This window comes from Artemia sp. Qi Xiang Cuo, chromosome 11 (genome assembly GCF_049724085.1).
Source record: "Artemia sp. Qi Xiang Cuo chromosome 11, ASM4972408v1, whole genome shotgun sequence".
NCBI classification, from domain to species: Eukaryota; Metazoa; Arthropoda; class Branchiopoda; order Anostraca; family Artemiidae; genus Artemia; species Artemia sp. Qi Xiang Cuo.
In genome coordinates this window covers 62,512,744-62,528,487 of record NC_142804.1, presented here as the reverse complement: position 1 = coordinate 62,528,487, position 15,744 = coordinate 62,512,744, and the positions used below count along the sequence as shown (strand labels likewise).

Below are 15,744 nucleotides of genomic sequence, written 5' to 3'. Positions count from 1 at the left end.
ATCGTAAACACTTTTTATACTCTAGCTTAGTTTTCTGTTTAAGTTCAAATACAATGGCGTTAAGTGGCCGTCTGCAAGAAACCCATATACGCAGCCAAAATTTGGCTTTATTTTTCACTGTTTTAGACCTAGGTCCCACGACCATTCTGGCTTCCGCGTATTAAATTTTACACGTTCCTCGGGAACGGCCACTCTTTCGGCTTCCTTCATGCATGATATAATATCAAACTAATATTTGTTCAAAAAATTCTTATCATTTACAAATTTAGATCCAACTGAAAAGCAACTTTTATAGTAGACAAAAGATCTGTAAGTGTAGAAATGTAGAGCGCCCAATTAGCCTTATTCCAATTTCGCCTGGTAAACCATCTACGATTCACGCGTGAAATATCTGGTGACAGAGAGATATAAAACGAAAAGAAAATTGGTATGTGGTCTATATCACTTTCTGTTTCGTGCACAGAAACAATTGAAACCAATAAATTTGGAGAACAAAGAACGTGGTCTATATTAGTATGGCTCCCAGAATGATGGATATATGAAAATGAACGATTCTTATTCAGTTAGCTTAAAATCGGACAAAACTGGAAAACCATATCCAATCGAAGGTTTGAATTTAATAAATCAGCATTAAAATCCCCAGCAACAACAAATTGGTAACCAAAAGATGATGCAGAATCTACCACTTTTTTTCAAAACACTACACGTTTTGGCAAACTTATTCAGCGACTGAACAGATTTATAATCACATGGAAAATATACATTTATAAATACTAGATCGGCAATTCGCACGGCCAAGATGTTTTCTTCACTGTGGAACAGCATTGTCGTCACGGATGAAAAAGAACTACGTTTCAAAATACAGGCGAGGCCTCCGGAAGGTCTACTAAACGTAAACCGTGCAGCATTCACAAACGCAATGTCATTCCCACTCTGTTTCAGAAGATTGGTATTAGCTGATGATAAAAGATGCTCTTGAAGACAGACGATGTCGTATTTGCGCGAAAATTCGTCAATGATGTGCTCTTTCCTACGCGTTCCGTTTATATTGTATGAAATAACCGAGAACTTTTGCAACATCATTTTTTCACACCGGCCGCAATACGATATTTGAGCACTGGACACAATATACTATACGAAGAGTGTGACCCACCGCAGTTCGCACAATAAGGGATATTAGTACAGGCTGCATCTTTCGAGGAATAGTAATTACCTGCACAGTGCGCACATTTTTCCACTTGACTGTTGCATTTGTTTAGAACGTGATCAGGAGACCTGCATTTAAAGCAACAACACGGTACACTTATAAAGTCATATACGATGAAAATCTCGTATCCGATTGTTACACCATTTTTTATCGCGTCACTTTTACCAAATGAGTCCGAAAAAAACAGCTTGATAGTTCGGGACGACCCAAATCGACTTGCGTCCTCGACTCCAGGGTGCATTTTAAATTCACTAGCATTAAATGACAGCGGGATTCCTTTTACTATTCTGAGGTACCGCTTCTGCAGAATCTTCGTGCCAGAACCCAAAACAACAGAATTCACAGACTCACAGAAGTCAGATGCTGCAGATTTCTCAATATTCACAAAAAGTTTATCTCTCAATGGCCGAACACTAGCAATCGAATCATGACCACTTAATTGGTCGATAAAGTCCTTACGGCTTGTCGGACCACTCATAGACGGTGGCAATTTAGAGATAACAATAGTAGAGTGGCTATCGGCTGGTTTCGAGGGACTGGCTCTAGACTGTGATAGTGGCGAAAAATGGTTGGAATATGCCTCGAACTGGTCGGAAATTTTCTTTAACTGAACATGCAGCTCATTCACTCTCGAAAAAAGAGTAGAATAAGCTGTGGCTGGTATCGATGGCACTTCATTGGGGCTTAGAATAACAAATATTGGGATTTCGAAATCGTTTATATTACCATTCTTGATAAAGTCCAGAATATCACCTAGATGGCTCAGTGACGCTTTCGATCCAGTTCGCCTCTGGATATAGCTTGGACCCAAGCCATTTTCTTTGCCTTCACAATATCATCAACGTCAAAAAACTCTACACCAAACTTCTTAATCATCTCATCATCAATTCCTTTCTCAACTTTTTGCTGAACAAAATTCAGCACTGGACAATAATGAATCTTCATCCCCTCCGGACATGATAAAAAGGTATAACGCGCTCACAATACGTCCTGCTCATTCAAATGGTAGATGAATATTGAACTAAGTAGGGGGAAATCATAGGTGAAAAAATAATTGATGTACTCGGAGTGTGGTGGTTAGAATAGGGCCTTCCCAAAAAGACAAGGGAAGCGTCAGCCCTCGTTCACCTTATCCCCGCAGTTTAAGGGAGGCTCTCCCAGCAGGCGCTTGTGATGGGGGAACTGCCCCTCCCCTGCTTGCCTAATTAGGCAACTGAATTCATTGATAAACGTAGGAGCAGTCCTATACATCACCAATCCCAAGCCAATTCAATGTTTCGCAATATCTTACTGTCTAACAATTTCACTTTTGCAAACCAATTAAATTCGAAGTTGAATCTAATTTGTATCCTCACAGTTCAAAGGCTAATTCAATACGGTTTATACTATGATTATTTTTGTTTGAATGTCCTTTGTTTTTAAGTCATTTACAGTTAGTTTTTTAAAGTATACAGCTCAATCTATTGTACCAAATTTGTTTTGTCTTGGTTAGTTACTTTAGCACTTAAAGGGAAATAAGATTAATCTACTTGTAGTAATTACCGCTCAATCTTATTTTCATATCAGTATCAGTTAGACCTGATATCAGTTAGATCTGAAAAAAAAATTGGTTCCCTGAATCTCCGAAAATCATCCAATCATGGCGCCACCCATAGTGATTTATCACTAGTGACTATCCCTGCCAAAATATACTTTGCTTACCATAATTCTTCACTGCTCTCCTGTTCGTTAATTTTCGTCTCTTGTGTTACTTTGCATAAAATCCAGACAGATACAATTACAAATTTGCAATATACACGGTTCTTCATGTGTTGACAAAAGTATCGTCTTTATGAAATAAGATTAAACCATTTCGATTTTGAATGCAGTTTCTTAATTGCTATTAAATAAAGAACAACAAGTTTTTTTAATTGAAAGTAAGGAGCGATATTAAACTTAAAACGAACAGAAGTTATTCCGTATATAAGAAGGGTTGTCCCCTCCTCAAAGCCCATCACTTTACGCTAACGTTTTTTTATTGTTTCGAAAAGTAGAGTTGTGAGAAAGAGTCAAACTATAGCGTAAAGAGTGAGGTGTTGAAAAGGGGAGAGCCCCTTTCATATACGGAATAATTTCTGTTCGTTTTAAGTTTTAGTGTCGTTCTTTACATTCAGTTAAAAAATTTGCTTCTTTTATTTAACTTCTGAACGTTTTTGAATTACTGCAGGTTTTGAATTTGGCTCATTGTGCATGAATAATCAAAACAAAATTTGCATATTAATTTTACTTTTTTGTTAACTAATAAGAACCTTATAATAACCCAAATTTGATTTTTGTTCCAGTTATTTAAGAACGACTCCTGAATCACAAATGCTGTTTCATTAAAATAATAGCCTCTTTTAAAAGTTAAGAAAAACCTTAGGGTAAGAGTGAGCTATTGAGGAGAGGCAACCTCCCTTATATACGTAATATTTTCTGTTTGCTTTAAGTTTTAATGTTGCTCGTTACTTTCAGTTGAAAAAAATTGTTTTTTTATTTAATTTCTGTTTGTTTTTTACATAATGCTCGGAAATCCAGCGCTCCTTTCATAGAAATCCTCTTCCCCCATGACAAATTCCTCCATGTAAAGATCCTCCCACGTAACCCCCTCCCCCAGACCCCCACCAGAAAAAATACCACCTGAAAACGTCTTTATATCTCCCAATCACTAATGCTATATGTAAACAATGGTAAAGAATTCACAGCTTGCAACCCTTCCCCCGAGGACTGTGGGAGATTAAGTGGTCCTCAAAGACATAGTTATTAGATTTTTCGACTATGTTGAACCAAATGGCTATCTCAAAATTTTGATCCTGTGACTTTGGGAAAAACATGAGCGTGGGAGGGTCTCCAATTTTTCAGACACTTAAAAAGGACACTAGAACTTTTAATTTCCGTTCGAAAGAGCCCTCTCGCGACATTCTAGGACTTCTTGATCGATACGATCACCCCTGGAAAAAAAAATAAAAAAATAAACACGCATCTGTGATCTTTCTTCTGGCAGAAAATACTAAATTTCACATTTTTGCAGATAGGAGCTTGAAAACTCTACCGTAGGGATATCTGATACGCTGAATCTGTTGGTTTGATTTTCATTAAGATTCTCTGATGCTTAAGGGTTGTTTCTTCCTTTTTTTGAAAATAAGGCAAATTTTCTCAGGCTCGTAAGTTTTGATGGATAAAACTAAACATGATGAAAAATTATATATTTAAAATCAGCATAAAACTATGATTCTTTTGAAGTATCTATTGGTATCAAAATTCCATTTTTTTAGAGTTTCGGTTACTATTGAGCCGGGTCGCTCCTTATTTACAGTTCGTTACTACGACCTGTATGATAATTTTTTACATCATTCGTAGTCAAGAATTTAATTTTTAAGTTTAACGGAACGCATACACTATACAGGTCCAGTAGGATTTTGAAATTGATAGTCAACAAATGGTTATGACAGCTGAATCGTAAGTTTGCAGAATTTTGTTTTCTTTTGCTGTTTTTAGATATATTTTCTTAATAGTTTAATGCACAATTACTGAACGCCTGATAGGTTAAAGAGAATACAGTTTTCTGTCTGAAAAATCCCCCCCCCCCCCCGAAAAAACCCTTCTATTGAGACACAATTTAGCTGTAGACTATGTTCAAGGTTGAGGAATTGAAGATTGGAACGGAAGTAACCCCAAAAATATGTTTCATAAAAGAATTTTATATTATTGCCTATAGGGGGAGGGGTAGGCGGCTATCATTTTAAATGATAATACCTCAATTTTTTTAATTGAAAGCAGGGATGCCAAATAACTAATTATTTTTTTTCATTTAAAGCGGAGACGGAAGAAAATAATATCAAATTCCCTGGGAAACCATAGAAATATTTTGATAGACCCAGGGCCCCAGATTGGAATATCGTTCATTGTCTTGGGTATTTTTGGATTTTTCATAGGCTACTGTCCTAATTTGGCTTTTGTGTGTGCTCCCTTTTAATTGGATTCCTTGGATCTTATTGAATACCACAGCGAATCTATGACTCAGTTTTGCAGTTATTTGAGGTATGTCTGAATAATTTTTACACTTTTTTTGTTCTACCTTTATAATTTTTAGATGATAATACCTCTAGTTTATTTTTATTAAAATTATGGATGCCAAAAAGTTCCTATCAAAGTGGTATCCAGAGGAGGGGGGGGGTAGGGAATTTTCATATTTAAATGAGAGTACCTCGATTTTTTTTTATTTTAAGCAGGGATGCCAAAAAGTTTTTATTTTTAAATTTAAAGCAGAGACGGTATCCTATCAAGGCAGTATCAGAAGGTGGGATGGGTATGGGGCTTTCATTTTTAAACGAAAGTACTTCGATTTGTTTTTATTGAAGGCAGAGATGCCAAAAAAGTTATTTATTTTCTTAATTTAAAGCAGAGAGGGTATCCTATCAAGTTAGTATCCAAAGAGGGGGGCAATATTTTTTAAATGATAATACCTGGAATTTTTTTTATATTGAAAGCAGCGATGCCAAAAAGTTAATTATTTTTTTTTTAATTTAAAGGGGAGACGGAAGAAAATGATATCATATTCCCTGGGAAACCATATAAATATTTTGATAGACCCAGGGCCTCCCCTTAGGACTTGTTAATTGTCTTGGGTATTTTTGGATTTCTTACACATCTAAAATGTGGATAAATTCTGTTCAAACTTTTGGATAATAATTGCGATAAAACACAAATAAAAATCTTTTTGCATTGTCATTGGAGAAATTCCGAATTGTAGCTTTAACTTGATAGTTGTGCTTTTTTATGCAATTGGAATTTCTTCTAATATGCGGTATTTACAAGCAATTTACAAGTGAGAATTATAATTCTCATTAAAGTGTTTTATTTTCATTATAATTGAAGTGTTTCCCCATCATGCATTTTTCAATTTGATAAATTTACTCCTTTTAGATGTAGTTTATAATTTAACTGATATTAGGTATTTATGAGTTTCTAATTTGGATTTCTGACACATCTGAATTGGGATGAATTCTGTTCCCACTTTTGGATAATAATCACGAAAAGGCAAAAAAGTTCTCACTTGATGAATAACGATGAAGACCAGCGTCCAGCCGGCGACTTTTGAAGTTTTTAACTCATAAATACGCCCGAATCTGTTGTAAATTCCAGCTGGGATTTGAGAAAGACTGATGAAAATTATAATGTTTGCGGTCAACGTTGATCGGGCCGGCGGCGCGCCACCAACATTTCACCAGCGGCACCGCAGAAAAATCATCGGCGGCGAACCACCAGCGCGCCACAGCTGCTATTTTCGTCCCCACCGCCGCCGTCATTCCCTTATCGATGCGGCGCCGGGGGTTTTAGGTGCATGTTTGACTGGCAGTATATATAACAATAAGCTGTACAAAGAATCTGATTCAATCCCACTCTCTAGGACTAAATTGAATAAAAGTTGAGATGGCTAGGACAAATTGTAGGCATGACAGATGACAGAGTTTCAAGGATTTTACTTATTGGCATTTCATCTGGGGCCACCAGAAAAGCACATCGTCCCCCAATCAGATAGGAAGAGATTATAGGAAATTATTTCAAGGAACTTGGGATTTCATGGGAGAAGAAAAGAAGGAAGCTTCAAATAGACTGGATGGTGGAGAGGTATGCAAAGCTCTGTTGGTCTCAATGCTGCAAGTAATATTTTAATAGTAACAGCACTAATAATTTAGTAAAAGGAGTGATAACAGGCTGGTATTTGCCCAGAAATCAAGTAGAAAAAGATTTTACCTTAACTTTGTTGTTCTGATCTATGATTCTTTTAATTTCTCCAGCAACAGGAAAGGATCTCAAAACATCACGACGCATAGGATCACTATATACATTCAGATCCTCTCCAACTTGAGCAAAAGGAGCAACACCAAACCACTAGAAACACATATAACACTATACATACATAAGAACATATATAAGACATATATACATATATAAGACTATAAACATATATAAGACTATAAACACATATAAGACTATACATACATAAGAACATATATAAGACATATATACATATATAAGACTATAAACATATATAAGACTATAAACACATATAAGACTATACATACATAAGAACATATATAAGACATATATACATATATAAGACTATAAACATATATAAGACTATAAACACATATAAGACTATACATACATAAGAACATATATAAGACATATATACATATATAAGACTATAAACATATATAAGACTATAAACACATATAAGACTATACATACATAAGAACATATATAAGACATATATACATATATAAGACTATAAACATATATAAGACTATAAACACATATAAGACTATACATACATAAGAACATATATAAGACATATATACATATATAAGACTATAAACATATACAAGACTATAAACACATATAAGACTATACATACATAAGAACATATATAAGACATATATACATATATAAGACTATAAACATATATAAGACTATAAACACATATAAGACTATACATACATAAGAACATATATAAGACATATATACATATATAAGACTATAAAAATATATAAGACTATAAACACATATAAGACTATACATACATAAGAACATATATAAGACATATATACATATATAAGACTATAAACATATATAAGACTATAAACACATATAAGACTATACATACATAAGAACATATATAAGACATATATACATATATAAGACTATAAACATATATAAGACTATAAACACATATAAGACTATACATACATAAGAACATATATAAGAAATATATACATATATAAGACTATAAACATATATAAGAATATAAACATATATTAGACTATAACATATATAAACATATATAAGACATACATAAGACTATATATAAACATATATAACCACTAGAAATATATATAAGATTTATTACACAGATATAACAGAGTCATCGAACTAGTTAAACAGACTCTACACGATAAGTCTGCTGACACAATATCTACTTTCTGCACTAAATATACAGACAGATAATATACAGACAGTGTAATTGCCTTTGGTAATTTAATATTTCAGCTTAACAAAATGATTCCGCGTTACAATATCCTCTAATTTTGTGATATTTTGTAATATTTTCATTACTTCATTTTTCAGTGTTAATGTGTTCATAATTATTATTTTCTTATCCCAACGTTTTCGTAAATGGCTTAATAGCTATCATAATTATTATTATTGTAAAGCTGGATTTTCAGTTTATTTAGGAGTTATATGTTATATACTATATGTTATATGCATGTTCAATATATATGTATGTTATAGGCTACTGTATGTCATATGTATGTTATATATGTATGTTACTGGATGATGTGTGCTACATATTAGGTGTTCGGTGCCCAAGACTTTTTACAAGCTAAAATAAAATATATTATCATTATCTAAAATCCTTGGATATTTTTTTTGAACTTAGAGATTTTCGACAAGTGAATCTTGGCATATTTCAAAACAAATGTTAAAATATATATAGCAAATATTATAACAAAATTATACGAGAAATACACATTAGCAAATTCTTTAAACTAATATGCAGTAGAAAAAAGGCACCATAATTCTGACCTATTAAATGCAAACATTTTCCACACAAGAATGGGGCTGGTATTTGACTTGATGTCAAATAAGCATAGTTTGTTTAATACATCTTTGGACATATTTAACAGCATTTTCTAAGATCTTATGTAAATTCCAGTATGTCTTTACTGTCAAATGTAAAATTATATAACTTATTTAGTAAAATCTTGAAATTCGCGAAAGAGCCAAGAAAGCATAATCTTGACCAACATTCCTAAAAAAAGAGATATGCTTAAAAAGTGAAAAAAAATGATACAAATTGATATGCTTATTATTTCCTTTTTCCTTCCTCTTTTATTTTATCCGTAGTTGTTTTTCTGTATTTTGTTTTGTTGAAATCTCATTTCTTTTAGTTTCAATTTACTTTTTTTTTTTTTTTAAGATGTGAAATACCGGGTTTCTGGTTCAGTCACTAATAAAGTATCTATACCTGATAAAAGGTGACGTTATCCGCTAAGATATGGCCAGTATTTGGCTTGATACCATATAACCATAGTTTTTTTGATGTATCTTTAACGAGTAAATGGTTCCCTTCCGGTGAAATCGATGACGAGATTGGCTTCTCCAACATTTTCACAGTAGCTATTTCACGATGGGCATCGAGATCAGCTAAAAAAGAATAACCATACATAGTTGGAAATAAAAACGAGAAAGTACACTTCCAGTATATGCAGTGGCGTCAATTCACAAAAATGTAAAGGGGGACACAATTTTAGAATCTAGGGAGAGGCCTATTTATCGTTTTGTCAGTTTTTCCAGTGTAAATACCAAAAAAGGTATTTTTAAAAACATAGGGGGGCAAAAATTTGGGTGGGGCACATGCCGATCCTCTGCCCTTCTTTATTAACGCTGCTTTCGGCAGGTACAGAATAAATGATTTTTTTGGGGGGAGAAGGGTACTCCAGCAAAACCTTGGCTTCCACATTTGTAATTTCACCCCTCTTTCCTTGTAAATATTACAACTTTCAAGCTTTTAGGGACACGTCCCCCCCAAACAACCCTGTTGATCTAACCCTCTACGCTTCCATGTTAAAATTATACTTTAATTCTACTAGTTGGTTTTTGTGATGTATTTTTGGAAACCACTAACATTTCTTTTGGTACATGTTATATTCACACACTGATTACATGTCGAATTTTTACTCAGTATAAAGAACCCAAAACCTGACTGATTCTTCTGTATGAAATTTCAAACCAGCAAGAGAAATCAAAATTCTAAAAGTCAAAACAATTTTTACAATGAAATTCTTTGCTTATCTGCGTGGAAATCAGCCGCTTTTCCAGAAATTCAAATGTATGCCAAAATATCACAATAGCAGACGATTTAGTCGCATTTACAATTTTATCATAAAATGGAAAAATTGGAAAAAGCAGAACATCAGGGTATTAGCCTTACTTAATGCATATTATTAAGTCTATGGAATTAAAAACATGCCTATACAATGAACTGTAAATAAGTTTTATAGCTGCTTTTAAAATGAGCTGTATAAAAATAGGCAGCAGTTGGAAGAAGCAGAACATCAGGATATTAGCCTTAATTCATGCATATTATTCAGTCCATAATATTAAAGATAGGTCTACACAACATCCCCCGAACATAAAAGTTTTCAAAAGTTTTGGAGAGTATTCTATGATTTCAAAGTTGAAATTAAGATAACATCTATTCGATAAGATACTATGATGACCATAGCACGGTCATCATAGTATGGACCATGGTATGATCATAGCATGAACCATGGCTTGACCATAGATACTATGATGATCATGACCATTAATTAAAAAATTGAATTTTGTATGTCAAATTTTTGTATTTCGATTTTCCTTGCTACCCTGAACCAAATCGTATATGCTTATCCAGTTCAGAAATTGAAAAATAGTAGTTTTTTAATTAGTTTATCTCTGCCGATAAAATAAAATTACACTTTACTCTTTCCAGCTGTCACTAAAACCTCGTATTTGTCGTTCTTTCTTCTTCGGCCGTAATTTCAATTATACCGACCGTACCTTCAAATAATCAAAATGTAAATATTTTTACACCCCCGGACCCATCTCGGGCCTATTCATCCCTGATATTCACGACTTTCTTAAATTTTTCTTATGGTTCTTTCAAAATTATGAAGTATTTAGGGCATTAATACATTTTCATCGTCACCATTGCCACTTTCGACCATGAACATAAATAAGCAATACTAATCAATAAAGTTTGGCAACAGTTTTCGTCCGTAAGAATTTAGGCATTAATAGTCTGTTTATTCCCAGAAACATCTACAACTTCGAAGGAAAGCTAAGCTGTTTGGTGCCATACGCCTTTAGCTTATTCTTTGCAGATTTTTCACCAGCATTTGTATTTTACAAAACTTGCAACCACTTTTGCCAAAACTAAATAACTGCATATGGAGGTATTTTCCCTTAAATTTTATTTTCTGAATTTCCTAATTTCTCAAGATATATATGGCTGTATAAATTTCTACTATACCACTTCGAAAAATCAAGTTTCATTTTCAATGATCTTGGTACTTCAAAATTATCACCTTAATGAGGTTCTATTTGATTTCGAAGGCATATGCTTCTTTTTGAAGAAGAAACTATATAAAATGGATAATTTATTTGATTCCATCCATACTATCAAAAGTTAGGATCCTGAGAATATTTGCTTTATTTTTGAAAAAAGGGGAAAACACTCCCTAAAAGTAATAGAATCTTAGTGAAAATCACACCATCAGAATCAGCGTATCAGAGAACCATACTCTAGAGGTTACAAGCTCCTATTTTCAAACATGTGGAATTGTGTATTTTTTGCCAGAAGAAAGATCACGAATGCGTGTTTATTTGTTTTTTTTGTTTTTTGTTTTTTCTTTCCAGGGGTGATCGTAGCGACCCAGTGGTCCTGGAATATCGCAAGAAGGCTTATTTTAACGGAAATTAAAAGTTTTAGTGCCCTTTTTAAGGGACCAAAAAAATTAGAGGGCAACTAGGCCCCCTCCCACGCTCATTTTTCCCAAGGTCACCCGATCAAAATTTTGAGATAGCCATTTGGTTTAGCATAGTTAAAAGAAAACTAATAACTATGTCTCTGAGGATGAATTAATTTCTTAAAGTCCTCAGGGGAAGGGCTCCAAGTTCTGAACATTGCCCATTGTTTACATATAGTATTGGTTACTGAGAAGTATACAGATGTTTTCAGAGGGAATTTTTCTGGTGGGGGGAAGGGTGGGGGAGAAGGTTTTGTGGGAAGATCTTTCCATGGAGGAATTTTTCATGGGGGAAGGAAATTTTCCATGAAGGGGGCACCGGATTTCCCAGCATTATTTTAAAAACTATCAGAAATTAAATAAAAAAACAGGTTTTTTCAACTGAAAGCAAGAAGCAATATTAAAACTTAAAACGAACAGAAATTATTACGTATATGAAGGGCTTAATCCCTTCGTGAATACCTCACTCTTTGCGTTAAAGTATGAATTTTGTTCCAATTCTTAAAGAATGACCTCTGAATCCCGAAGGTCGTTTAATTAGTATAAATAGCTATTTTGAAAGTATTAAAAAAATTTAGCGTAAAGAGCGAGGTATTGAGGAGGGGGCGAACCCCCTCATATACGTAATAATTTCTGTTCGTTTTAAGTTTAAATGTTGCTCCTCACTTTCAGTTAAAAAAAACTTTTTTTTTATTTAATCTTTCCAAATGATATTTTTGAAAAAAAAAGTAAGAAAGTTTAAAACTTATAGGGACCACTTACCGAGAAAATAAATTTTAGGTAACAGTTACGACACAAAAAGATTTAAAAAATTGAACCTGTGATTTAAAAGTAATATTTATAATTATTGCTTAATTATAAAAGAAATTACACATAAAAAATTTAAACTTGACTAACAGTATCAAAAAGGATATATCCATATGCGCTGTGCAAGAAAAATAGTTTTTACATACAAAAAAGAATAGAGTTTAATACTTACTTATGCTGATGGCCAAGGGCCAAGAAGGATATGCAACCATTATTCCTTTGTCTTTTTTGCATATGCTAACTAAATCCAAATTTCTGACTGTTGTTCTAAAAAAAAAGCGCATTTAAATATAAAAAATCCAGCGTGAGTATGAGTCAATATACCTTTTCCTCCACATTGAAAAAAGAGTTTAAATATAAATAAATTACTAAAAATGAATTTTCATACCCATCATGAATAGAAACAGAGGCCGCAACACCAAATAATTTGCTCGAAACTCTGAATTGCAGCTTGAATCAAGAAAACAGTTTTGGACGCGACCTTCTATCCATGATGTCAGGTAAAGACCAGTTTCTGAGCATTTATACAACTAAATCTAGAAAAGTTATAAACTAAAAACAGTTAAATATTTTAGAAACGAATTTCATGGTGTGCAATTTTACATTTAGTGCTCTAACTGGCAGAATGGGTTCCGTGGTTTGATCCCATCTACCACGAGGCTGTGCCACAGGCTTACCACTTGTTCGAGTAAGAAGATCCTGTCAACTGAAATATTGACAATTGTCGACGCCTATGCACAATCAATGGTTCTGGACGATGTTTATCCCTTATAGTGTCAGTAAATGACGGGTCTGCTAAGACTGTAAATATCAATATATAACTCCAATGCTTATCTTATGAGCGTGATTAAAATGGCCTTTGAATGGCCTTTTCAATTATTAACTATGAAAATTAAAATATTACGTTATAGTTCCTAATACGGAGCAAGAATCATTGTCAATGACTAACAGCTCATTGCCACTATGAACCAGAGTATAGTCCTCGCGGACACAAAATTTGAGGCCAGACCTTGTTCCTTTGAAGGGAATTTCCCACGTAGTTTCTGTTTCAATACTACCAAACACAAGACAGTATCTGCTTACAGCTACAACGTGCTTTGAGTCATTTTGAAACTTAACCTGAAAAAGAAAATATTCTTTCACAAGATCGATAATTTGGTACACCGCTTGCTCTGGCTACCTGAACGATAAAACGTCTGGGCTAGTTTACTTGAGAGCAACTTCTTCAAGTGCTTCTCTTCAATACTGGCCCCCAGGTTTAGGACCACTTCCATTTTATGAAACTTTTTCTTAAATTACTATGAATCGATTGACCGTCAAGGGGGGGGGGGTGACCTCCTTCTGTCTACTTGGTTGAGGAGTTGATTTCGGTAAGTTTTTATTCAAAGAATATCAGGTACTGTGGTCCGCTAGGTCTTAATCATCTTTTAAGACTCTGCCATCTATTTAATGTTTTGTTTTTCATCCATAATCTTCCCTTTTACATTTTTATGGTATTCTTTCCTACTTGTGTTTGTTTAATTTGTTTTATTTTACCTTTTAATTTTAATTTAAGTTTTAACTTGTCCTTATCGCAAAAGCTTCAAGCAGATGAAGAATAGCAGCCTTTAGCAGATATGCAAAGGGGCGCCTACATCTGAACTGTAAATATGTGATGACATTTTTTATTATTTCTTATATCTATGAATATTTCAACCATTTCGGTGTTTTTTCTAAAATTTATAAGTATTTATGCTTACATTGTAGTTTATTCAAATTTTGATGTTAATAATGGTAATATTGATATTTTTTTAAACTACTCAAAAAACTGGATTCTATTTTTTTTAATAAAAGGCCTTCCTATAGGATGTTCTCTTGCCTACGACAATCCTTTCTTTCAAAAGCCTCAGTACAGCCAGATGATAATAATCTTTAGTTTGTCACCAATAGCTTAATGTTTAACGTAAGCTTTCAATGAAGTGAGATTATGGTGTCCTAATAAAACTGTTGGCAATAATTTTGTATTTTCATTTTACCAGCAACCAGTTCCCGCGAACATGTGGAAAATTGCTGTTAAATTTCTCTAAATTTTTCCGCTGAAATGGCAAAATTACGAATACCACCATACGTGACAGAACAAAGCAGCCATTGATAGTTCAGAAAATACCAATTAATAGGTAGCAGTATTCTGGCTACATGATCCGTATATACTATAGGAGGGTACTCCATGATGTCTGGTGCTGCGTCGCCCCCGCCCAGCCTCAGGAGAAGTGGACAGCCCAAAACGACGCTTGTCCGATAGCTAGAGGAGGACGACACGCTAACAAGAACATCTCTGTAAGACCTGTGGTCGAAAGCTCTTCAGAGTGAAGAGGTACCGTTGACACCTTATCCGCCAACTGGCTTGGCAGGAACTAAATTTAATTTAATCTAACAAACCCACTTGTTTGAGTAGATTGTCTATGGATTGTCCAATTAGTATATAGTGGTATTTGGGCTATATGACCCGTTTGGGCGTGGGAGGGTACCCCATGATGTCTGGTGCAGCGTCCCCCCCCCACCCCCGGCATCAGAAGAACTGGACAGTCCAAAACTACACTTGTCCGATAGCTAGAGGGGGATAACCCACTAACAAGAACATCTTTGGAAGACTTGTGGTCGAAAACTCTTCTGAGTGAAGAGGTACCGTTAACGCCTTATGCGCCAACTGGCTTGGCAGGAACTAGAGTCTAAAACACTTGTTTGCGTAGATTGTCTATGGATTCTCCAATTAGTAGATAGTGTTATTTGGGCCACATGACCCGTATGGACGATGGGAGGGTACTCCATGATGTCTGGTGCTGCGTCGCCCCCGCCCAGCCTCAGGAGAAGTGGACAGCCCAAAACGACGCTTGTCCGATAGCTAGAGGAGGACGACACGCTAACAAGAACATCCTTGTAAGACCTGTGGTCGAAAGCTATTCAGAGTGAAGAGGTACCGTTGACACCTTATCCGCCAACTGGCTTGGCAGGAACTAAATTTAATTTAATCTAACAAACCCACTTGTTTGAGTAGATTGTCTATGGATTGTCCAATTAGTATATAGTGGTATTTGGGCTATATGACCCGTTTGGGCGTGGGAGGGTACCCCATGATGTCTGGTGCAGCGTCCCACCCCA

General features: G+C 34.5%; 1 protein-coding gene across 1 annotated transcript in view; it reads right to left on the bottom strand.

The window, feature by feature from the left end:
- LOC148947222 (intraflagellar transport protein 172 homolog) overlaps positions 1–15,744 on the bottom strand; it is a 214,545-nt gene that overhangs the window by 166,912 nt on the left and 31,889 nt on the right. The window contains exons 8-11 of the mRNA XM_089096541.1: positions 13,511–13,725; positions 12,779–12,873; positions 9,258–9,436; positions 6,983–7,120 (exon numbers count right to left, since the gene is read on the bottom strand). Of these exons, the coding sequence (XP_088952667.1) occupies positions 6,983–7,120; positions 9,258–9,436; positions 12,779–12,873; positions 13,511–13,725 (627 nt within the window). The remainder of the gene's footprint in view (positions 1–6,982; positions 7,121–9,257; positions 9,437–12,778; positions 12,874–13,510; positions 13,726–15,744) is intronic.